Source organism: Eublepharis macularius, chromosome 4 (genome assembly GCF_028583425.1).
Source record: "Eublepharis macularius isolate TG4126 chromosome 4, MPM_Emac_v1.0, whole genome shotgun sequence".
Classification (NCBI taxonomy): domain Eukaryota; kingdom Metazoa; phylum Chordata; class Lepidosauria; order Squamata; family Eublepharidae; genus Eublepharis; species Eublepharis macularius.
The window spans coordinates 46679373-46704566 of record NC_072793.1 but is presented as its reverse complement, the minus strand read 5'-3'; the positions used below and the strand labels follow the sequence as shown (position 1 = coordinate 46704566).

The 25194-nt window shown below is 44.3% G+C and overlaps 2 protein-coding genes across 3 annotated transcripts; one reads left to right on the top strand and one right to left on the bottom strand.

Moving 5' to 3' along the window:
* Positions 1 to 2814: 2814 nt before the first annotated feature.
* Positions 2815 to 6878, bottom strand: LOC129328362 (protein PET100 homolog, mitochondrial-like). Its single transcript, XM_054977375.1, has 4 exons — positions 6798 to 6878; positions 5641 to 5727; positions 4820 to 4852; positions 2815 to 3232 (listed from the first exon to the last, which is right to left on the bottom strand). Exons 1-4 carry the CDS (start codon positions 6822 to 6824, stop codon positions 3155 to 3157), a joined length of 225 nt encoding a protein of 74 aa, XP_054833350.1. The 5' UTR covers positions 6825 to 6878; the 3' UTR covers positions 2815 to 3154.
* Positions 6879 to 7056: 178 nt separating this feature from the next.
* Positions 7057 to 24565, top strand: LOC129329052 (pre-mRNA-splicing factor SYF1). Of its 2 annotated transcripts, XM_054978448.1 has the most exons (19): positions 7057 to 7135; positions 8776 to 8924; positions 9534 to 9657; positions 11207 to 11404; positions 11952 to 12086; positions 12253 to 12417; positions 14208 to 14352; positions 14726 to 14877; positions 15380 to 15499; positions 17509 to 17640; positions 18379 to 18510; positions 19760 to 19873; positions 20456 to 20618; positions 21093 to 21283; positions 21499 to 21621; positions 22816 to 22987; positions 23097 to 23223; positions 24118 to 24230; positions 24397 to 24565. In XM_054978448.1, exons 1-19 carry the CDS (start codon positions 7091 to 7093, stop codon positions 24456 to 24458), a joined length of 2562 nt encoding a protein of 853 aa, XP_054834423.1. In that variant the 5' UTR covers positions 7057 to 7090; the 3' UTR covers positions 24459 to 24565. The 2 variants fall into 2 exon arrangements, with proteins under 2 accessions (XP_054834423.1, XP_054834424.1); XM_054978449.1 differs by lacking the exon at positions 8776 to 8924 and having other exon boundaries at positions 7079 to 7135.
* Positions 24566 to 25194: the final 629 nt, after the last annotated feature.

Below are 25194 nucleotides of genomic sequence, written 5' to 3'. Positions count from 1 at the left end.
GTGGCTGGATTGCAAATCAGCACTCTGCCAGTTTGACTCCCATGAACTGTGTAGGTAGCCTTGGGTAAGCCACTCCTCTCAGCCCCAGCTCTCCAGCGGCATTGTGGGGATAACAACACTAATGTTGTTCACTCCTCTGAGCATGGCACTAATTTGTCCAGAAGGGTGGTATGTAAGTAGTTATTTTCTCTTCTGTTGATTGGGGTTATCAACAGATCTGGGGAAAAATGTCATGTCCCTTTTACAGAGGATGTTATTCACCAGGTAATGTTATTTACCCCGTGCCATGAGAAACTTCAACTATCCATGTCCACACATTAAACCTCTATTAAAGGGGTAGGGTGGAGGGAAGGTAGCATGGTATAGCCCGATCTCATCAGATCTTAGACATTAAGCAGGGTCAGCTGTTATCTGAATTGGTCTCCTTACTAGTAAATAGAATTTGTGGGGGGAATTAGCAAGGGAGACAGCTTTGCAAGAGGCCGGTAACCGGTAACCACAGGGATCTTATCACCAATAATTTACAGAGTCCTTTCCCAAAGATATACACACATGAAGCCGGTGTTCTTAATTAAAGGGTAATTTTTATTCAAGGGGTAAATGCATACACACACAAACACGCAAGAGGCCTAAGAAAAGCAGTGGTGAAGGTGGAATAGATTTGAGGGATTGCAAGGTGATAATTACCTATCCAAAGAGCAGGCGGGTCTGTGGAGGGAGAGCTTCAAACGCCAGCGTTCTCGGCCAAGGGAGCAAGAGGCTTAGGGCAAACCTCAAGGGAACAATGCATTGGATCCAGTAAGCATGTATAATTTGAATGAGGCCAGGGCCCTATCTTTATAGGTGAAATATGCTGAGGTAGGAGAACCCACCTAGCCGTTAGAACAGAGACTCCAACAGTCAGTTCCTGGGATTGACAAAAGGTTTGATTACCTTGATTGGTAGCTGCTGGGGCATGTGAAAGTAAATGCAAACTTTGTTCTAGCGCTGCACAAAGGGGTATTTTGTTAATGAAGTCCACTGGAGCTAAGTTGATTAATTTAGTTGGGGAATGCACTTTCCCAGGAACACTGTTAATATTTATGAATGTCATTTGACTAGCTCCTCAATCAAGGACAGATCTCATCATGGAAGGAGGGAAAGGAATGTATTAAGTAGGGATGACTCTGTGAAACCTTTGTTGCACTGGATTCCTTAGGGGCTGGGGAGACTGCAAATCTACTCACTGCAAATCTCTCCGCATTCCATTCATGCCTGGATCTCCCGGGTGGGCTTTAGCAACAGTTAGCTGGAGGCCCTCTGGTTTGCAATACAAACTGCCATTTTAAATCCAGAGGTCTGGTGATGAATATCACACGTAGCCATGTTAAAATGGCTATTAAAGATGGCGGAGACTGGACCGACTGCTTACACGGCCCTAGTTGCTATTTGGAAGTAAGAACACCAGGGAAGTCTCAGCTTGTTCTGCAGAAGAAGGCAATGGCAAACCGCCTCTTCTCCTCACTTGCTAGGGTTGCCATAAGCCAACTGCAACATGATACCACACACATACAGAAAGGGGCAAGCATTTTCTCCCCAGATGGCAACCTTTATGCTTACATGGCTTCAGCATCAGCAGATTTTCAGCCTCCCTTCTTGCTTTGGGCAAGTCTTTGGCTTTGTTTTACTCTTTTATCCACTCTGCATTTTCAGAGGTAAACCACGCAAGACAAATTACACAGGGATGCTCAAGTGAAGGGAAACGCAATGTTTGCCAGGAAGTATAGTTTCAAGTTCACCTCTCTCTACAGAGACAGCTAGACCGTTCCTCAGACGGTCTGTTAATTTCACCTCTCTACAGAGCAGCCAAAAATTGGTCTTCAGAAGGCTGGTGAAGTTAACAAACCCTCTGAGAAGGAATCTAGCCGGCTCTGTAGAGATTCAAACTACACTTCCTGGCTAACATTGCGTCTCCCTTGAGTGCCCTCGTGTAATTTGTCTCATGTGGTTTAGCTCTCATTCATTCATGAAAACAGGTATTTATTATTTTAAGCACTTGTACCCTGCTCTGAATTTAACCTTTTTAAAACCACACAATGGGGGTGGAGGTGGCTGCTTTGTGAATGCCATACAGACCAGTTGGTTGGCACTGTTGACAACCAGATAAGGAGATAGGATGGAGGGGACTTTGTGATTGCCAACACTTGCATAACCAACTGGTGCTGGAAGTAGGTTCCTCCTGGAAGCAACTGAGTTTGGAAGTGTGTCTTTCCAAAAAAAAAGGTATGAACAGATCTCTGCATCTACTCTACTCTGTGATTACAAAGTAGAAAATTGGCTGCCACCACTCTCAAAAGAGTACATTTATGAGCAACTAAATCAAAGAAAAGCATTTCTTTCCCATAATTAAAATGCAGCCATAAATGTCCAGAGATGCAGTCCTAGCTCCAGCTCTATATCTGAGAAGAAAATATCTCAAAAGGGTTTATAGGAATGGGTTTTAGTACCCTACAAAATCCAAGCAAAATCCAATCCAAGAGGGGCAAAGCAGCTTACATTATCGCTCTCTAGATGGTATGCCTGTACTAAAAGCTGTGTATGGGATCAGTCTTCTCATACAGTATCTTGGTCGATCACATTTTAACCTTCCCTCCCTCCCTCCCTAGAGCTCAAGGTGGAATACATAGTTCTGCTGCTTCCCAATTTTATCTTCACAACCCTGAAAGGTAGGTTAGGCTGAGTGTGCGACTGGCCCAAGATGAAGTGAGCTTCATGACTGAGATGGGATGTAAACACAGGTCTCCTCAGTATAAATCTGACACACTAGCCAGCATACCACATTATCTGTACACCACACTGGCTTTATTGGAAGTGATTCACATGAGCCATTTTTCTTCAGTTGAATCAAGGGCTTTAAACAGTTGCAAGAGGCAAAAGAGCAGCTCCAAGAAGAAAGAGTCCACAGACACTCCTGACTTAGCCTTGCCTTGCCTGTGGAAGGCTGCAGGACCCTAGCAGATTGGTGTAGAACTATTACTGTGGAGCTGTGTTGCAATTATTTTCACCTCATTGTCCGCAACGTCTTTTAGAGCAATATTTGAAAACAATAAAGTTAAAGCAGAAGGATCCTTGTTTGGCAACTTTTGGGAACTGCATCATCTGCCTCATAAAAATACTATTCTTCAGTCATCTGCAGCAGATTCTCCTCCCGCTTCTTCCTCATTCGCTCTTTGAAGGCTTCCAACTCCTTCCTCTGAAAAAGAGGAAAAAACCCTGTTCTATCACCAGTCAGCTCTCCATGTCACAGATACATCTCGAATCTAGTACAAAATCTCCTACAGTGGAATCCTAAGCAGACTTTCATTGACTTCAATATACTTAGAAGGTGTAACTCTGCTTAAGATTGTCATATCAGACTCTCTTTAGTAGCTAATCCCTAAGGCAAGAATAGATGTACTAGTCCTTACTCTCCCACATAAGCTAAAGAAAATACATAGGACAGATGTGCCTGGCAATACTTATTCTTTTGTCCTCAGCCTAGTAGATCCATGTTTTTATGTATTTATTTACGGACCACCTTTTTCACTGAGACTCAAGGTGGTTTGACATAATAAATAACAGTAGCAGCCTTTATTAAAACATCTCTTTAAACCACTTCCTTACGGTACATCCCTATTATCTGTACTGTGAGGAAATGGTTCAAAGAGATAGAAAGCATGAGAATGAATGTTAGCATGGGTACATCATTTAGGACAACTGCAGAAAGCAATAGCCAGGGAAGAAAAGGCTTACCAAAAAATGTAAGGGTCGCTCCCTTGTTACCCACTTCTCTTAACACTAGCCATGCATTATTTTAGGTGCATGTATGTGCTGAGAGAGGATATATTTTTTTGCTCTTTACATCATGAGACTATAAAGGAGGAGTGTGCAAAACGGTCAAGAAACCTTTCTTTCAAATTTCAAGAAAGGATGATCTTTCATGCTGCATTCTATAAACCCGAGGCATTGAAAGAATAGCATGACCTCCATGTATTACAGGAGCCAGTGTCCCACCAAAACTCTGTTCCATCATTAATTTTATCCTTTGTTCATCAGAGTTTTTAATGAGAGAATTTAGCCACATGCAACCTATGCCACTCCTATTCCAATGTTTTGAACTCTCTGATGGCAAAGTTTCTGCTCTCCACCTCTATGTTGATAGATGCCCCCCTCCCCAACAGGAAAGGTCAACTTGTTGGGTCATCCAAGAACATAAAAGAAAGCCAAAATACATGCCATGTGCAGTTGTGTGTAATTTTATTCCAACTGGGCTTTTTAAAAAACAAAACAAAAAGCAGTCAAGAACCTGGAAACCTAAACGTTAAAAATAGGCAGACAGAGCAAAAGCATTTAATGTTTTTCCCCAGATCATTTTTATGATGAAAACAGTTCTTGTCTGATGCTTTTCTCTCTGCAGGGCTGTGTTTTTTTCCTTTCAGAGAGACAGGCAAGAAGGGCTGATTTTTGTGCACGTTAAAGGGTCTACAGAAAAAGGTTAAATGTCTCCTCCCTACCCACCAATCTTTGCCTCAAGAGCCCAGCCTCTTGTGCCTGATTTTCGGATTGGTCTCTTTGAAAAAAAAATTGGAGCAAAATTATATTCAGCTGCACATAATTTGTAATTTGGCTCTGAATATCATACCAAAGAGGCAACGCAAATGCTATATCAGATTCATTATAGCAGGAAAGACACATTCTTCATAGAGCTACACTCTGCTAAATCCATTGAGGTCAATGGTCTTAGAAGGGTATAACATTGCTTTAGATGGCACTGACAATGTTTATAACTGAACCTTATTACCTTGAAATCATCTTCAGGTGGAAAGATCTCTCTCTGCAGGAAAAGGATCACAAACAGCATCATACAATTGTAATGACTAGTGGAATGTCAAAAAGACGTGCTTTTTACCCAAACAGATTTTTCCACACCTAGATTTTACTGTAGAAAACCACTTACCTTCCAAAGATACCAGTAGGATAAGGAAAATAAGACCGACTGGCATAACCAAGCAAAGCATGCTATATGTATGCTCCAATAATTCTAAAAGGCCCTACCAAACCAGCCTGTCTCACTTGAGATTTTTTTTCTTGTAAACAAAGAATACACCAATCACAACACCTCAAACAACGTTTTTGTCTTAACCTCTAGAAAGGAAGGGGTACTGGAGAGGTTACCTAATTTCAACAAGCTGCCATTGAAACCCTATCGAGGAAAAGCATCATAGGACATGAATCTTGTGTTCATATATAAACATATGGAAAGAACAGGGGGAGCTTTGAATTTTCCCTGACAGAGAACCCACGAATTCTGGCTCCTATTCACTCTTAACACAGTAGACAATCCTGCTTATTCTACCATTATAGACTTTTGTCAAATGGTGGAATAGAGCCAACCGGGTTAAAGATGAGAGGTGGACAGAGCTAACATTAGCATAATCGAGGGAACCAGGTTCCCGAGGAAATAATCCAGTGAAACAGCAGGATTTGAGCCCAGAGATAGTGAAAAAGTGCCAGGGACTTTCCAATCCACAATCATGGCTGAAATCAGCAAAACTGAAACCACACAAGAATTAACAATGAATGTGTTAATCTACACTGTCCCCGGAGGGAGGATACACTCACCTTTCGTTTGATTACATATTCCTCAAAATACTCTGCTTGATTAGAAATCCAGAACATGGCAACAGGAAAAGACAGATAAAGTATCATCTGGAAGAAAAAGAGGAGAAACAGAGTCAAATGTTAACACAAATACATTGGTTGTTGTGGATTTTCTGGGCTGTATCGCCGTGGTCTTGGCATTGTCTTGGCCACGGCAATACAGCCCAGAATATCACAACAACCATTGTTCTCCAGCTGTGAAAGCCTTCAACAATATAACAAATACATTGGTTAAGATCAGTCAAAATACACAATTATATTAGATTTTGACTGCCCACTGGGGCAGAACCCCCTCTCCCCCGCTTTTGGTACAAGGAAAGGATAATCTAAGGAGGAAAAGAGCTACTGCCAAACTCTACAGGTTCTTCTTCTCATCCATGGGAAAAAGAGAAACAGCTCCATATCACAGCCTTGCCCCAGAGAGAAGTAAAGCGGGAAACAGCCAGGTTTGTGCTATTTTAGGATGTACCATGTCTCGCTGTGGATTTTCCTAAAGATAGGAGTGTACAGATCGCAACCTAAAAAATATTGGGTGCTGAAATCCAGAATACTGAAATGGGTTGGGGATGGAAATTCTGAACACACATGCACATTTCTGCATGCACGCAACCAGTCATCTAATGCTTTATTTATTAGTTGAACAGGCTCACTCAAGCAATCCAATGGTTTGTCCTTCGAAAGCACTCTCGAAGAAGTACGGCAGGGAACCTAGACCCTGGAGCCACTTGTTCTTAGGCTGTCTGCAATGGCTAGAGTAGGAACTATACACATCTCCGGACAAGGTTGGAAGGCAACCTTGATGCAGGCATCATGCCGAAATTAAGCAGGTCTGGGGCTGCCTGTGGAACCTTACAGCAGCCTTGAGATCCACAGAAAAACATGGTCTGAACATGTTAAATAAATACGTTCTCCTACGACGATGCCAGATTTCCTCCTCCCCCATCCCTACAGTGGGCAGCCACAGACTGCGTCAGCGATTGCCCAAATAACACTCGCTGCTCCCAGAGGCAAAGATCGCTCTGGGCAGGAATAGGTCTCTCTCTCCTCCTCCTCTCTGTGTCTGCAAATACGAAGCTAACCCCAGCCCTCGGGAGCCCACCACTGAACTTAACACGGACCCGGAACACCTCCAGCTTCACCCCCATCGCGGAGCCGTGAAGGAGCTACGCGATGCCCCGCCCTTCTCGACTTGCTGGGCCCGCCCCATTAGCTCCTCCTCCCCCCTCTCGTTCAAAGATGGCGCCCCGGAATCAACACGGCGTCGAGGAGAGGAAGCCGAAAAACTCGCTTCGCTTCTCCCATCTCTGAGGACTAATGGGACCTTTGTTGATGACGTAAACAGAGCGGGCAAGCCTGAACGGTCCGTCAGAGTGACGTCATCGGCAAGCGCCTACGACGGGGAGAGGCCGCGATGCCAGAGCTGGAAACGGTGTTGGGGAAGCGCGAGCTCCTCTTTGTGAGTAGGGCGAGCGGGGGCGACTCTCCTCGATGGAGGCCTCGCCAAGTTAAGCTTTGTTGAGCCGCGGGGGCTTTTTCTGACCCATGTGGAAAAGGAGACTGTGGCTTGACGCATGTGCAGAGTGCTTTCACCTGCACCCTGTGTGACCACAACTGGGCCCCACGCATTAGAAGGCAGGGCTGCCAGTTCAGGAGGCGCGATTGGGATGCCCCTTGCGCTTCTCGTTTCAGCAAATAAACTACTCTTCAAGGGTTGCGGTTTCACAGGTTCTGTGGCTTTCTGATCCACGTCCAAAGTTGTCAAATATTTAGAACTGGAATATTGACAAGAGCTGTGATTTGTGGGGTAGATGGAGAAGCTGTATATTACAGTATAAAACATTCATTCAGATGGAATCTTTATTGTAATATCCAGGATTTTGACAAAATATTCAGCAAATAGGCACTGTACTAACAAATTGCTATCTCAGTAGACTCCTGTGCCTGCCTGTACACTTCTCTCTACTAATCCACCTCCCCTCTAGCAACAATGTTATTTTCTGTCCTTACTCGTCCCTGAAGTTCACATCTCTCTTGGATTCTTTCCATACGTCCACTGCCAACAAATGGTATTACCACTGTCACCAGTGCCTTCATTCAACTTAGCAGCCTGTGAGTTAATTGGTAGTACTCTGGTGGCAAGAGGTTTCAATTCTCATACCTTATCTTCATGCTGCTGTGCCCCTTGTCTCTTCTCTCTTTCTCATAATATCTAGTACAGAGCATTATACTAGGTGATATTCCTGCCAGTCACTGATGCAGACAGAGTTTCTGAGAGTGATAACAAAGTGACTTCTGTGTCTCTTAAAATTTATCAAGATGAGTAGCCATGTTAGTCTGTCTGTAGCAGAGGAAAAGAGCAAGAGTCCAGTAATATCTATAAGACTAGCAAAATTAGTGGTAGGGTATGAGCTTTTGTGAGCCACAGCTTACTTCTTCAGGTACCAAATCAGATACCAGATCTTCAGATACCATGCTACTGGACTCTTTCTCTTTTCCACTCTTAAAATTTGGTGTTGCTGTCACTAACTTGTACTACAAAGCAGGCCAGTTATTCCCTTTTTGCAAGTATGGAGAGGGCAGAGCTGGGTGGATTGAGTGTGGAATAGAGATGTTTGTTTAAGGTCACCTAATAAATTTGTAGTTGAAGTGAGGTTTTAGCGCTTGTTTCACAGTTTGTAATCTTATTTGCTGAGACTCAGAGAGGATGACAAATAAAACTATGCTGTAAGAACAGTAGAATACACATAGTCAACAAAATTAGAGAACATTACACTAAAAATACAGTATAATGCAGACAATTATGCAGTATTCCAAGATTGGAGAACAATGCAGTGAACCACTATATAAAATAAATAAAGCTGGATCATGACATTAATGGATAATGTTATAAAACCTCCATAGTATACACAGTGACGACTGTCTTAAATTTCACAGGCATTTACTACAACCTTATTTGTTTTATTAAAAATGTCCCACTGAACAATTCCAACTCACTGCTCGTAAAGTTATGAAACCTTCCCCATTCAGTAGCCTTAGAGGTGATGACCTGCACCATCCTCCTTCTCTGAAATTTTCCTCCTCCCCTTCCTAAAACAGGAGGAAGAAGATCTGCAGTATGAGGAAGAGATCTTGCGGAATCCCTTCTCTGTCAAATGCTGGATCCGTTACATTGAATTCAAGCAGAATTCTTCCAAGAATGTCTTGAATCTAATCTATGAGAGAGCTCTTAAAGAGTTGCCAGGCAGGTATGCATTTCTCTCTCTCAAACACAGAGTGCTTCAGCAAACCTTGCATTGGTGCAGATAGAAGTAGAAGCTGAGGCTTTTCCAGAACACCTTTTAAAGATATTCTTATTTAAAAATCTGCTTAGGCAAAGATATCTCTGATTCATCAAGATCTGTTTGGTGAGTTTGCTGTTGCCTCATTTCTTGTCTGTACCAGAATGGGACAAAATGAAAACATTATGAGCTGGTTGAGCCCCTTGTTGACCTTGTCAGCCTCTCCATATGATTTATTTTGGCAAGAAGATACCCTGACTCCTTCTATGAAAACTAGGAATGAAACGGCAGAGGTACTAGACGCATACCTTTTGTGTATGCGTCTAGTACATTTTTATCCTTTTCTTCTTCCAGCAAACTCAGAGCAGCATAGATGGGTTTTCCTTTATCTTTGCAATCCCTGTGAGTTAGGTTAGGCTGAGAGAGAGTGGCTGTCTCAAGGTGACCCAGTGAACTTCATGGCAGACTGAGGGGATGAAACCAAGTCTCCTAGATCATAATCCTACACTCTACCCAGTGTACAGCGCTGGGTGTCACTTCTTTTAATGCTAACAACTTCCTCTATTGTGTATGCAGCTACAAGCTATGGTATAATTACCTTAAGCAGCGGCGGAAACAAGTGAAGAGCAGGTGTGTCACGGACCCCAGCTATGAAGAGGTGAACAATTGTCATGAGCGGGCTCTTGTCTTCATGCATAAGGTACAGTGGTAAGCTGAGAGGACTGGTGAAAGCCTGGGAGGAGGGAAGTCATTCTGATTAGTAATCTGGCAGAGTTGCTGTGGGAATCAGTGTGAAGGGTTCACATGAGTTTGAATTCCAGAGCAGTTTTCCCACAGTATCTAAATTGGCTATAGGAAAGAGTATTTGTGATCATACTATAAATCTCTCTAAAAATTTATTTCACTGGGTTTCTGCAAACTGGAAATGGGTTGAAAATAATTCCGATATCTTGGTGTCGTTATTTAAGGCTTTTTTCTTAGTTTGTTGAGGGTGGCACGCAAGAAGCATTGTTGTCCATGATCATTCAACTCATTGCTCCCACCAGAAAACAAGTTTTGTGGTGTTCTAAAAATCTGGAAAACAGCAATGAAACCAGAAAAACCCTTGTGTGCATCAACGGTAATGCTGATTCTTTCAACGGTCTTAAAAAACAATCATCTGTCCCCAGCCTAAATCTAAGCTGTCCCCTATTTAGAATATTAGATGCTCATCCAAAAAATAAGAACCTGGGAAGGTACCAAGGAGCCAACCCAAAATAATCAGAGTGGCACATCTTTATGAAAGAAGACCGAAGGAGCGGTGTGTTTGTTCTTTTTTTAAATCTAGGGAGAAAACAATTAAGAGAGGACATAAAAGTTTATAAATGTATGAGCCATTTGGAGAGAATTAGTAGAGATAAATAAATCTTTTTAAGAAAATAAGGATAGGGATAGACCAATGAAATTGATTGGCAGCAAGAGAGTCAGGACTAACCCATGAAGTTGCCCTATACTGCATCGGAACATTGGACTATTTAAGACCGGTATTGTCTACTCCAATAGGCTCTCCAGGGTCCCAAGTAGAAGTCTTTCACATGATACATGGCCTGATCCTTTTAGCTGGAGATATCAAAATTGAACCAGGGATCTCTGCAGGCAAAGCAGATGGTCAGCTACTGAGTCACAGCCCTTCCCCAAAAGCAGGAGGAAGTATTTCATGTAACGCATAATAAGGAATTTATTGTCACAAAATGCGTGGGTGGCAACTAAGCAAGGCAGCTTTTAAAATAAAGAGCTAAATTTATCAATGGAGGATTTATTTAGCAACAGCTGTTATGCAAAATAACTAAGCATGGAATCTCTTTGAACCAGTGTGGTGTATGGTTAGATTAAGAAGATCCCATTTCAGATCCATATTCTGCCTTGAAGGTCACTGGATGATCTTGGGCCTGTCATACTGTCTTGGCCTCTCACAGAGTTTTTGTGAGGATAAAAATGAAGAAAGGAGAACCATGCACACCAGTCCCAGTTCCTTGGAATAAAGGTGGGGTAGAAATGTGCTGGAGAGATAGATATGTTTAAAGGCTATGTTCTACTTGGTTACCTACCAAATTCTGGAAGCAAAAATAGCTATGTCCATCATGGTCTGGTTGTGAATTTGTCAGTGGCATCTGGATGGCCATTTGAAACAGCGTGCTGGAATGAATGGACCTTGGGTCTGATCCCATAAAATGATCATTAATATTCCTATTTCCCCATGTTGCCTACAGATGCCTCGGATATGGCTAGATTATTGCCAGTTTCTCATGGACCAGTGTCGGATCACCCGCACACGCAGGACCTTTGACCGGGCACTCCGGGCTCTGCCTATTACACAACATCATCGCATCTGGCCACTCTACCTGAAGTTTGTGCGTCTGTATCCATTACCTGAGACAGCTGTACGGGTCTACCGCAGATATCTGAAAGTAAGGGGATCACCCAGTTCATAATTAATGTATCTTGCCTAAGAATTGCCTAGTTGCTAACTCTAAAACAGGTCTTGTAGTTTGAGCAAAAGGCTACGTTCCTGCTGTGTTGAGTTTCATTCCATTAGTGGCATTAAGTATGAGCAGGGAAGAAATTTACCCTTATATGTAGAACTAGTTAGACTGTTACTCAGATACATATGATTTTGTGTGCAAAAGTATTTCAAAGCTAGAAAAGAGGAGAGAAGAAAAAATATAAACACAATCAGAAGACCATGGAACAAATAATCAGTGCTAAACAGAAAAATTGGGAGCCATGAATTTCTCTCATTGTCCTTGATCTGTTGTCTCAGTACAATTTTTATGCCCTTCAGTCTTCTGTCCCAGAGAATAAATGGTACCAATTGAACGGTCTGCATATATAGAAGAGTGGCTGTTATATTTATTCCTAGATACTTGTGAGTTGCCTTTTCCAGCAATGCAATGATTAATGTACAGCCTTCCAGTTGCCACTACTTTGGAATTCTCAGATATGTTTATGTTGCAGCTGAGCCCAGAGAACGCAGAGGAATATATTGAGTATCTGCACTCCATTGACCGGCTGGATGAGGCTGCCGTCCGCCTTGCTGCAGTGGTAAATGATGAACGCTTTGTCTCCAAGGAAGGGAAATCCAACTATCAGGTGAGGCTCATGGAGAATCCAGCCAGCCCTATCCTGTAAAACGGTATGGAGATTTCTCTCCTGTTCTCTGCATAAACATGACTTCTGCAGGACCTGTGCACTCATTGATTTTCTTGCTTCCCAGTGGCTTCAGGATCTCCCTGATATTCTGTGCTCTATGTTGCAGCTGTGGCATGAGCTGTGTGACCTCATCTCACAGAATCCAGACAAGGTCAAGTCTCTTAATGTGGGGGCCATCATCCGGGGTGGCCTGACCCGTTTCACAGACCAACTGGGCAAGCTGTGGTGTTCCCTGGCAGACTATTACATTCGCAGTGGGCATTTTGAGAAGGTAGGCACGTGGGCACAAAGGGTTGCATACAAGGGCTCAGCTGAAGCTAGATCCCAGTGAGACATTTTTAAAAGCAGAAAGAGAAGAGTTTAATTTCTTGAACAGTTTCATTTAGTTCCGGAGTCATCTGCTATGATCAGGAGTTTATGGGGGGAAATCCAGGGTGGCAGCTGCCTTCAGTCTGATCTTAAACCAATTTGGAATGGGGTGTGTTGCTCATGGTTTGTATGTTCATCCTATTTTTGCCCATTAAATAGGTTTTTCAGAGTTTTCTGTCAGTGCAAAAAAAATTTAAAACCTGATTGACTAAAAGTCTGTCTATATGCACGTGCATACAGTGAAGCTTTACTTAAACTATTTTCGTTTCTCTTTATCTGTTTCCGTTCTTGGTTTTCTTCTGCCTACCTACCTTTTAAAAAAATTGTTTTATTGGCTTTTGTAGATAACAAGGAACAAATAGTAGACAAAGTAACCCTTGCAATTTACCCCAACCCACAAAATCAAAAGGAAGAAATCTAGAAGGTCGCCAAAAGAGGCAGCCAAATAGCATAAAAAGCTAGTGAGCTGAGAAGAACTGGAGAAAGGCAGTGACATGAGTGGAACTCACATAGGATCTCCAGTGCATAGGAGATGAGGGTATCTTGCTGCTCAGTGAAATATATTGTGTCCTGCATGTAGATGTCAGGGTCTCGCGGCCATCCCTCTTGCTAGATGTCATTATTTTCTTTTAGCATGGAGATTAAGCATGGAATGCTGTAAGTTCATCACCAGAGTCCTTGCAAGGCCTGAGTTGGATGCCTCATACATTGATTTTGACAGGTCACACTTTTTTGGATTTTGCATGGACCAATATGGCTGTAGAACTTCTTCTACCACCAGTTTCTTAAGCTCACTTTCCTTTTCTGATTAAAACCACCAGTTGAGCAATTTCTGTTCCATGTCCTGCCGTGCAGAAAGCATTCCTAAAGTTCACAGGGACTTCTTAATTATGGGATTCTTAATGAAGACGTTTCCATCGAGAAGCATAGCAGGGGCTCTGGTTGCTCCATTCAAGCACTGCTTAAGGAGTTGGAGAGTTTTTCTCCTGTTTTTCTGTGATGCTCGGTCAGAGTTTGACTTCTCTGCTCATTTTCCATTGATAAGCATCTTAACTTTCTTAGTATGATCATATGAGTAACAGTGTTCACATGACCCTCTGAGCTCTCACAGGTGTGTGTTTGTTTGTTTTTAAATCCCTGTTTTGTTTTCTCAGATGATGCTGAGGTCAGCAGAAGAGAAATGGAAAACATGCCACATGGACACACATGGCTCTTCAGGCCATCTTGAATTTGAATTCCCTCTCAAATTTATTTATTTAATCCACATTTTATCCACATTTTAATTCAAATTCAGACCAATACGCTATTTTAGCAAACATGGAGGCTTTATTGGATAATTTCCACTACTCAGATTATGACTTTTAAATGCACAGTTGCACTCCTAGCTATTGTAAGGCAATTAGCACTTCAGGCTGAGTTATAGGTTGCTGTTTAACAGCCACTGTTTCTTCGCACAGGAGGTGTGTTACCTGTTCCAAACACACACTCTCTCATGTTGCCTGTTTGCCCCTTGAATAAAGGCAAGAACATGCCCTCCTGGATATCAAGGGGAGGCTTGTGCTGTCTTGAAGGATCAAGATGTCACAGCCGTGGATGCTGCTCGGTGGCTGCAAGTTAGAAATGAGGCTACCTTGCTGCATCCCTTGGGCATTTGATGGGTGCCAGTGATCCCTTTGTCCCTGTCTGTTTTAGGCTCGAGACGTGTATGAAGAAGCGATACAGACGGTGATGACAGTGCGGGATTTCACTCAGGTGTTTGACAGCTACGCCCAGTTTGAGGAAAGTATGATCGCTGCTAAGATGGAGACACAGTCTGAGATGGGCCGTGAGGAGGAAGGTAAGAGCAGCACAGCGGGTGGAAGGCAAACTCTACTCTTGCCATTGAGGAGGAGGCTTGGCCGGACTCTATCAGGGGACACATACTGCAGGGTTTCCCTAAATCCTTTAAATTGTGGCAGATTTTGCTCGCTGTAGTTTTGACTTACATGAAGCCTTGAGTTAACAGGAGGCTTCTGTTCTGCTGTTTTTCTGCCTTTTCCACTGGTTGTGGGCACCCTGAGTCCTAATTCCTTTCTTATTTGAGTGCTTCGGAGCTTGGCTAAATAATCACTAGAATATATAAGTAAGAAGACAGAGAGGACTTCTCAGCTACCTGCTGGTTCTCTTCCTGCACTGTCTCATGCTGGCCTTTCTTCTCTGTGGGAGCATAGATGACGTGGACCTGGAGCTGCGCCTGGCTCGTTTCGAGCAGCTGATCACACGCCGGCCCCTGCTCCTCAACAGTGTCCTGCTGCGTCAGAATCCTCACAACGTTCACGAGTGGCACAAGCGGGTGAAACTGTATGAAGGCAAACCCCGGGAGGTAGGGAAGCATAATGAGAGCAGAGCCACAGTGTTGGCCTGAGAAGCCATACATAGAAAGTTTCTTTTACATAAATCCTGGGCTACAGCATCAAAGATGGAACATTGAAGTTCAGTGATCTGAGCTCTCTGAACTCTCTTCTAGGAGTTGGTGCCTCCACTCCATGCCCAGGACAGCGGAGACAGTTAATTGTTCAGTGTGTGCTTGAAAAAATCATACACCTATTCTGGGGTATCTCTTCTTCGTATCTCTGTGTCTGAGAAGCTGAATGCTCCGTCAGCTAATGGGAACTCAGTGCCTTTCATATTAGAATCAGCACCGTTAGACACAGGGGTGATTATGGATGTTGGTCCAGTTAATCTGCTAGCTTGACGGCTGCCATGTGGGAGGGAGCTGAAGCTTTGATATGATGAGGATGTCTGTGGTCGCAGTGACACCCAGCTTCATGCTGAGAAAAGAGCCTCCTGATGCCTTTTCTAACTCCTTTGCTTACCCCCTGCAGATAATCAACACATACACAGAAGCTGTGCAGACTGTTGACCCTTTTAAAGCCACTGGAAAGACTCACACCCTGTGGGTTGCGTTTGCCAAGTTCTATGAAGTTAACGGACAGATAGAAGATGTGAGTGATTCGCTGGAGTGGGGAGCAAGTGCTGCCTTACTTGTGCCCTTACAAATGTTTCCTCCTTCACTTTGCTGCTGCCTAGATCAAGAGTGAGCAGGACTTTGGTCGAGATAGTGCAGTTGCTTTTAAGTAGATCCAAAAGCGTTTCTGATACTCTTGCCTCTCAGTCAGATCTGCCTAGTTGGCTTAGAGTGGGTGTATCTGCACCATTTCCGTTCTCTGTCACAGCCACACTTGAGGCTGCTTCTCCACCACCTCCACCATCTTCTTCCCCTGCTTGCCTCCCCCACCCATGCCTCTTTCTAGGATTTGACAGTGGTGGGGCCTCTCTGTACCCCAGGAGAAAACTTCCCAATCAACCTGCTTTTGTCTTTTCCCAGCCACTGCCTCCAGGACCAGATAAACTAATCAGTAGCAGCAAGGGAGCAACACAAGTTTTCTGTACTTTAAGAAAACCAGGATTGTGTGGGATTCTTTTCTTTTTCCTTTCCCCTCCTTTCCCTTCCCTTGAGTAGAAGCACTATGGGGCTGCTGTTTAGTACAAAAAAAAATTTCTCTTAGAGACAGGAGTAGGAAAGGATTGTGAAAAAAATGGAATGTATTTTTATGAAACCCGTTTGGTTTTCATAACCAAATGAGTGGATTTTTGTGTGGACTTCAGAGGAACAGAACACATGGTTAGATGTTGGCCATCACTCTGAGTAATTGCCTACTTTTAAAAGTGTGGGCGAGGGACAGGCTGCAGTTGATCATTAATTTGTAGAGGGAGTGATCACCTTCCTGGCTTTGAAGTATCCTTATTCTTGCCAGTGAAGCACTGCAGAGTGTACTGAAATCTCAGATCTCCTTTTCTCCTTCCCAGTGTGCTTCCAGCCTTGCAGGTCTCCCTTTCTGTTCTCTGCAGCATCTTTGCCTTTGCTCACCCATCTCCCACCTTTGCAGCCACTGGAGAGGGGTGCTTTGGTAAAGGGGGAAAGGGGAAAGGTTTTTGGGGGAGGGTTGCTTTATCATTTCCAGTTGACCAATCTGGCCACTCTTCAGTGGTGGCCAAATAAAGGTGTAGACAGTGTAGAAAAATAAAAGCTTGTCCCCATTTTACTGGATCAAAAAGAAATCCTTTTAACTTTCGACAAAGTAAAATGCTAACAAGTGGAGCTTATAGCAATAACTAGTCCTTAATAGTAAGCTTCACAATAACTCTGCTAGTTTTGCAATTGTGTGCACAGGAATAAAACCCACGGAAGCTGGCAAGGCTAATTTCTGAGTAAACTTGTAAAGGAGAAGGGTGTTAGCCTGGTTTTCTTACTAAAATGGGAGGGCTAATGACATGCTTGTCCATTGACTGCAATGTTCTGCATGCTCACTTGCCTGGTGTGTGGACAAACTGTATAACTTTGAGCCTGAGTATTTTCATAACTGCAGGATAGGCTTTTATGCTTTAAAATATTGCAGGTTGCTGTTAAACATCTCAGATTTTTAGAAACTCCTTGAGACCCGATAGCAGACCTTGAACTGTTCATGTATAAAACGAAAGTTTTAATTGGCTGCTTGTGATCGTCAACCCCTCTCCTTTTTATGGGGTGGGTGATAGATTCTGTCATATGTAGATGGTATCTGCAGTTCATGTCAGTGTATGGCTGAGGTGCCACTTATGATAAGCTCCACCTTGAGCTACCATTTCCTATTTGGCTTCTGTTCGTGAACCTTGGAGCCCCAGTAAACAAGCAAACACGATCATGTAAGGCTGACATCTGCCTGCATTTACAATAGAGAGGATTAAATTCTGGGCTGTGACTGCAGTTCATTACAGCCCTAAACTCCCTGAGCATTATAGGGCTGTAGGGGCTTTGAGGGAAGGAGTGTGGCTCATGGGTGGCAAAGCATTACCAAAAAGACTGCGCATGACTTGCCACACACTCTGAAGCCATGCCAGAAAATAGGTGCTGGAATTGTGGGCCCTTTCTGGGCTGGATTGCCCTTCATCTTACTTTACTTCCTTGCCCCAGGCCAGAACCATTTTTGAAAAGGCCAACAAGGTGAACTTCAAGCAAGTGGACGAGTTGGCCAGCGTGTGGTGCGAGTATGGCGAGATGGAGTTACGACACGAGAATTATGACCAGGCACTGCGCATTCTGCGGGTAAGGCAAATTGGGGGGGGGGGGTGTCTTCTGAAGAGAGGTGGTTGGGAATGAGGAAATGAGGTTCTTCTTTCAGGTAAAGGATTGAAGTCCCTGTGTTCAAAGCATAGGAATCCTTGTTTCTGTCCACATTTCTGGATATGCTAGCTGAGGTTCCCCTTTACTCCACAACAAGAATGCACATCAGGGTTAGAGAGAGGCTGCTAGAAGCCAACACTGCGGTGATTCTGTACCTCAAAAGAATAAAAAGGAACATCTTCCTGTCGAAGAAACGGGCTCTGTGCAGCCCCCCAAAGGCTGCTGCAAGTGTCTGTGGGCCGTTGGGCACAGGGCTGCATTGCAACCCTCCCCCCTTTGTGCATCTACTTTCTTCCCAAACGGCAGCTGTGTTGGAAGGAACTGTCACTTTCTTTTGTTCCTTTAGTCCCACTGATGCCAGTGGGTCTAAAACAAGCAAGGAGGAGTCAACGCAGTGTTAGTTGGACCTGTGGGCTCATTGGGAAGGGTGCCTGCAAGAGGCGGCAAAGCAAGATTGACTGGCATTCTGCTTCCTCCAGCCATGCCAGCCTAATGCATGTCCTGGTGCAGCCCTTTGACTGGAAACAAGCGTTTCAAAGTAAGACCAGTTTATAATCTCAGTCTGTCATCTCAGTCTGTCATCTGGCAGTCTGTCATCTCACCATCGCGGCAAGCTGTTTCCTCTGCACTCACCAGCTCTGTTGCCTCTTGCCTTGGCAGAAAGCCACAGCTATCCCGGCTAAGAAGGCAGAGTATTTTGATTCCTCGGAACCTGTGCAGAACCGTGTATACAAGTCCCTCAAAGTTTGGTCCATGCTGGCTGATCTGGAGGAAAGTCTAGGCACCTTCAAAGTAAGTGACCCTTCTGTGCTTCTGTTCTCCCATCCTCAGTGACAGCTTTGCCAGGATCTCTGGTTGGAGCACTAGCAGTGGCCCACCTCACACAGATGGTAAAAGGATCCCTTTAGGGGGCTGTCCTTTCATTATCTTTGCCACTATGGGCCCAAACAGAAGTACATTCTCCCTGCCTGATCTAATGATTAAAGCTGATTGAATAATCTCCTCCTGCTCATAAGTGTCTGGAAACCTTCTAAGCACTGGGCAATAAAGGTCTCCTTGAGCTTGCCGAGAGACAGAATAAGGGTCAACATCTGGGAATTAGACTAAAGACAAATTAGATATCCAGCCCCAGTTTAGCAGGCAAAAGGATTAACCGCTGGGACAATCTGCCCTGGCAGTGAATGACTTTTACTGCTTAAGGCCTTCCAAGTCTCCCATGTGTCCTTTCAGCCAGGCAGAAATGAGTTATTTTTGAATTCAGAAAATATTCCCTGAGTTTTGCTTGAAGCCAAAGCTGGATAGTCTGTGGGTCTCTGTGCTTGTTGTTGTATTTAGGACTCTTCTAAGACATCCAGAATGAAAAGCTTCTTCTGTTTCTTTGACATCTTCAGGCTGCTCTGCAGACACCCCCTCCTATCCCCTTTCATGGCTGTACCTATGAAATAATGCCATGAAAATGTACTATGGCCACAGCAAGGCTGCTGCAACAGAGCCATTGGGCTCCCAGCATCTGAAGTGCTAAAGACTCCCTCATTCGGGAGTTATCTCCAGAGAACTGGCATCCATTATACAGAGCTGGTCTAATTCAGTGGCATGCTTCTCTCCTGCCCAGGCCAGCCTTTCATAACTCATACATATCTCTTGCTCCCAGGCCCCGCAACCGAATCTCTGCCAGGTTTTTTGGTGCAAATGTATCCACGGTTCTAAATAACTTTATTAATCCTCTTAACTTCCTCTTTTGTTTTCCCTCCTGCTTCCAAACTCTTTGAATCTGACAGTGGAGGTCCATGCAGGGCCCTTTGTCTAGAACAGAGCCTTGGTTAGTTGTCTGGATAGATGTGACTGTGGATAACAGACCAACAGACTATGCTGCAAATGGCATACTGTATTGACAACAGAGACACAGACATATGTTTACATATTTCCTACCTCCTGATCTCCTTGCCCTCTGTTGTCGAGGGAGGGGGTAGGGACTGAACGCCTGTTATTTTCTAGTGGCCCAGATTAGTACTAACATTTCTCTGTTTTGCCCCCACCCCAGTCTACTAAAGCTGTGTATGACCGCATTCTGGACCTGCGCATCGCCACCCCTCAAATCATCATTAACTATGGTCTCTTCCTGGAAGAGCACAGCTACTTCGAGGAAAGCTTCAAGGTGAGCTGGCCAGATCCATACCTCCTTGCAGAGCCCATGTGACCAGTTTAGGGGGCCACTAGATGTTGAAGGCCAGCTTGTCTAGTAGGAGAAGGGACCTTTGTTCCCAAACAGCAAGACTGTGCTGCGATACTGTCTCTTAGGGAGAAGGAATTGTGCAGAATATTCAGCCTGATGAATGAATAAAACTCTACCTTGGATTATAGGCTGAGTAACAATGAGTACTATAGAAGCAGGGACAAGTTCATAGGCTGCATAGAGAAAGAAATAGAAAGTGGTTCAGCAGTTTATGAGGATGAAAGTAGAAGCTCATTGGTAGAGAAGACATTCTGCATGCAGAAACTCCCAAGTTTACTCTTGTGGCATCTTCAGTTTGAAAGAGTTGTGGGTTGCCAGACTGGGGAAAGACCTCTTTCTGTTAGAGAGCTGCTGCTAGCTGGGGTAGATGATCAGGTTGACCAGTGGTTTCACTCCCTTTAAAGGATCTTTGTATGGGCAAGCGAGTGTGTTGGTTTCTTTGTCTCCTGAAAAGTTCAAGAAAGATACGAATGTCTCATTTCCGCCATCCATTCTTGGTTTTAGGCATATGAGAGGGGCATTTCCTTGTTCAAATGGCCAAATGTATATGACATCTGGAACACCTACCTAACTAAGTTCATTGACCGCTATGGTGGCAAGAAGCTGGAGCGTGCTCGAGACCTCTTTGAACAAGCACTGGATGGCTGTCCCCAGAAATATGCTAAAAGTATGTAGAATTATGTTATCTTGTGATGGGGAGAGACGTCAATCCATCCCATGTGGGGAAGCAAGTTGGAAAGAAAGGCTTAGTCCCAATCTCCCAGCCAACAAAAGTTGGGTGATGGAAAATTACAAGGCCCAAGAGGCAGTATCAGACGTCTTTTTTTGTACGCGTGTTTTGGTATTCTGGGTGGCAGCTGCAGGGAGTCTTGAGTCCAACGGCACATCTTCCTAGAGGACTGATTCCACTTCTCACGGGGCATTGTGGAATACGGCAACTCTTGGAAGCAGGGCCTATTTAAATATCTTTTCCTCTGGCATGAGACTCACCATCCCTATCCAGTCCTGTCTCCACTTAGATGTTTTTGTTACTCTGGATCTGTCCTTGTAGGCTCCAGAAGGCCAAAACACCTAGGTGAGGAGTTTTGACACAAAGGTTGCGGGTGGGATTGTCTAACCGCAACTTGCCATTTTTTCACAGCTATCTACCTGTTGTACGCCAAGCTGGAGGAAGAATATGGGCTGGCACGTCATGCCATGGCAGTGTATGAGCGGGCCACTCAGGCTGTGCAGCCCTCAGAGCAGTATGATATGTACAACATCTACATCAAGAGAGCAGCTGAAATCTATGGAGTCACGCACACCCGTAGCATCTATGAGAAGGCCATTGAGGTCAGTTTCTTCTCTATCCGCAGTCCACAGTATAGATCTTCGTGAGCTCAGCCCAAAATCAAATTGCCTGACTCTGGTTTGCAGGGGATTTGCAAACCAGAGGTTTTGCTATTTAATGGCTCAACAGGAATTAGTTCCTATGGACTATACACCCCCTTAATGATCCATCTACTGCCCTAGGCAGTACACAATACATTTTTTGCGTCCTTTTGCAGGTTCTGTCAGATGAGCATGCCCGGGAGATGTGCCTCCGGTTTGCCGACATGGAGTGCAAGCTTGGTGAAATAGATCGAGCTCGTGCTATTTACTCCTACTGTTCACAGATGTGTGATCCCCGGGTAAGTTGCCTCCACACACACATTCAGATACGTGGCTGCCAAGTCCTCCTGTTTCCTAGTACAGAGGAGCATAAACATTTATAAAATACTAGCTTCTCGTTCAGCTCAAAGATGATTTCTTCCTTGGCAACAATAATATGCTTTGTGATGACAAAGACGATATAAGGACTCAGTGGTCAAGGAGAAGAGGGTTGTGGACATAAAAGCATCCTGCTTTTTTTTCAATAGATGAAAAGCATTCCAGGGTGCAGGAGGGTCACTCCCTAATTGCAGAGTCACTAAGAGCTGCCTGGAAATTGGCTGTATGGAGCTTGGGGCTTCTGTTGTTGGAAGAAGATGAAGCTCTTTCTGAGCAAGGCTAAATGCAAATAGCCTCAATCCTAATCCCATCTGTGTGTGCCCAGACAGGAGCTATTTATGAAGTTGGGTCTGGAATAGACGAGCGTAGGAGAGGCTGCCACTTAGACAGGTTCCTCTTCCTTCAACCACTGAAATCGCCTAAAACAGACTCTCTTAAGTACTTGCTTCGTATTGTCTGCCCTGCCTCTCTAACTCCACAAACAAGTCTGCCCAGGGCAAGACTAGAGGATGGGAATAGGCTCTGCTGGGCTTGGCAGAATTTGCACCATATTTGGGAAAAGGCCATCTGTCGTGCTGAATGCAGTGCAATGAAGAAATGTACTTACACAACAAGAATATTTGGAAACTTTTGGACAGCATGTCCTGCCTGCTATCGTGTTCTTGGTATCATTTATTGTAACACGGTTCTTGCTGATCATTGCCAAGTGCCTGTAATTATTTCATAGTGAAATACCTCACTCAGGATAGTAAGCAAGTAGTTTCTGCAACAATTGTATACAAAAAGATAGTGACTAGACCACATTCTAAATTGAACATTGCTTAATTTGAAACGAAAGTATCCTCTTCCCTTTCTTCTACTTGGAGGGCTGATGCACTCCAACTAAGATGGGAGAAGGTGTTGCCTTTCCAGAAGGTATGCTTTATATACCTGTGTGCTCATCACTGACCATTCTTGGTAGCTGCATAGCCAGTGACCATTTGCTCTCAGTACTCTCCTGCCATCATCGTTTTTCCTTAGCAGTTTTCTGAGGGAAAAGGCAAGTGAAGTGGAGAGGGAGAGGCTCCGCTCACCAGTTAACCATGAAATCACCATCGCCTCTTTTTCCTCTCCAGACCACTGCTAACTTCTGGCAGACATGGAAGGAGTTTGAGATCCGGCATGGGAATGAAGACACTATACGAGAGATGCTGCGCATTAAACGAAGCGTGCAGGCCACCTACAATACCCAAGTCAACTTCATGGCTTCCCAGATGTTGAAAGTTTACAGCAACTCTACAGGGACAGGTGAACTTTGGCCCCCGAGACAGAAGAGTGCTAACTTCACCTCCTGTTCAGCTGTATCCTCTTTTGCTACCTGCTGCCTCTCTGAGTCACGATTGTCCTTTGGTTTCAGTGTCTGACTTAGCACCCGGGCAGAGTGGCATGGATGACATGAAGCTTTTAGAGCAGCGAGCGGAGCAGCTTGCAGCTGAAGCAGAGCGAGATCAGCCTCGAGCTAAGGAGAAGATCCTGTTTGTCAGGTGCGTGTAGGATAGGTCAAAATGGTTTGCTTTCTTCCTGTACCAATGCAATGATTTCAGGGTTGGGCAAGAACCAAGCCCTCTGTTGTACACTTGGGAGTGGCCTGAGCCCTGGATCCCATTTTAAGCAGACCGTAAGGAAATGAGTGTGTGTGGAAACTGCTGCTGTCATGAGAAACTTAGTACCTCTTCTAAAAGTTTGCTTCCTACTGTGGGATGTGCATTCAGTTGTGCATGTGAATAATTTTCTTATCTGTTTACAGGCTTGAGGGATGGCCTTCGTAAGATTTAGATGGTGGCGGCATTGAACTGTCGCAGGGGCTATAGAAACCTTTCTTTGTATCTTGTGTGCAGTACAGCCCTGAATGTTTCCTAGCATTGTCATTTTTACGGTTCAGGAAAGAACTGTTTGAGCCAGATGATGCGTGTTCGTTTGACATTCATCAGTAGCTTCAAGTAGACTAAAGTAGCCTCGGTTTATACAACTACTAGTTTTGTCCATTAAGGGCTGTGGTAGATGAGGAGCGGAAGGGAAGAAGAGGTTGAGAGGGTCACCGCAGTGTCCTTGATGAAGCAATGGGACCTCTTCAGTGCTATTTTCTGCCCCCACGTAGAACTCTTACCCAAACGTGTATATTTCTTATAATGTTTGCTGCAGTGGCCTTCAGGGCAATGGTTATGGCTGCTAAGCTGCAACAGGCTATAGAGGTTCTGGTGCAACGGGTAGCTTGTGCTTGTCCTTACAGCCTGAGGTGTAGCAGAGTGGTAAAGAAGGAAGATAGCTTGACCCTCAGGTGTCTGTTCTCTAAGCAAAGTGTAAGGAGCCAGACTGAGACCAGAATAGGGTACAGGCTGTCTTGAGCTTCAGCATTGTCTCTCCTTCCTCATTTCCAGGAGTGATGCATCCCGTAGTGAGTTGGCTGAACTCTCCCGCCAGGCCAACCCTGATGAGATAGATATTGACTTGGATGAAGATGGAAATGAGAGTGAGGATAATGAGCCTGACGGTAAGAGGGAATGGCTGTAGGGTTTTGTCAAGTTTTTACAGGATTCTCAAAAACCCTGCAATGGGTTGATGAAACTCCAGGTCACTGAGTGACCACCATAGCGGACTGAAAACTTGAACCTAGTCCTGTCCTCTTCTTAATCCTACACTTCTACGTATTTTTGCAGAGGTCCAGCTGGAACAGAAGAGTGTCCCTTCTGCTGTGTTTGGAGGCCTCAGGGATGACTGAACGGGACACTGCACAAGCAAGGGCTTCTCCGGGATCACTCATACTCACTGTTTAGTTCCTACTATTTTTTGTTGCAACCTTTTTTCAGTCTGGCAAGTTACTATTTATAAAACAATATATCTAATGGCTGTTGCTGTTCTTTTGGGGGAAAGTGGCTAGTGGAGTAAGCTACCCTGCTCCACAGCTCCATCAGGCTGGCTTCTTCACACAAAAAGCTTTAACCCTTGCTGAGTTTCATTCCCAAAATCTACATCCTAAACCTCCTGGAAAAAGGCAAGAGGAAAGAGTTTAACTCCTCCTTCCAACTTGTGATGCTTGTTCAACGTCTGTGATTACAGCTCTGCTTTACTCGTAAAGAAGACTGAACTTTTGAGCACATGAAGTATTCTAGTTTCTTAACTAGTAGTATAATCTGATCATCAATATTTTAAAAGTTATATGGTTTGAACAGTAGAGCAGAAAGGGGTAGGGGTGCCAGATTTGATTAAGGCTTCGTGTTAGCTCCTGGCTTCTGTGCCTAGGTGACAAATGACATCATAAAATGGCCGCAGGAAGTAGTCTAAAACACACTTATGACTAAGCTGACATTTAAGAGTAATGAGCATTGCTTGAAAGGTACACTCAGTTCTAGAGCTTAACTTATAGTTACATGACTCTGCTGCTGGTAGGCCTGCTACCCTGGCAGCATCCACCCTGCCTGCTCCGGTAGTTACTCCAAATCTTGTTTCCCAGTCAC

Bases quoted from the DNA above. Each gene is read 5' to 3' on its own strand.
- LOC129329052 (XM_054978448.1), top strand. From the start codon at position 7,091: ATGCCAGAGCTGGAAACGGTGTTGGGGAAGCGCGAGCTCCTCTTT. The intron at 14,878-15,379 runs GTAGGGAAGCAT...TACCCCCTGCAG, and splicing joins ATGAAGGCAAACCCCGGGAG to ATAATCAACACATACACAGA. The intron at 24,231-24,396 runs GTAAGAGGGAAT...GTATTTTTGCAG, and splicing joins TGAGGATAATGAGCCTGACG to AGGTCCAGCTGGAACAGAAG.
- LOC129328362 (XM_054977375.1), bottom strand. From the start codon at position 6,824: ATGGGGGTGAAGCTGGAGGTGTTCCGG. The intron at 5,728-6,797 runs GTCCGTGTTAAG...TTTTTCTTCCAG, and splicing joins TGAAGCTGGAGGTGTTCCGG to ATGATACTTTATCTGTCTTT. The intron at 3,233-4,819 runs GTAATAAGGTTC...CCTCTTTTTCAG, and splicing joins CACCTGAAGATGATTTCAAG to AGGAAGGAGTTGGAAGCCTT.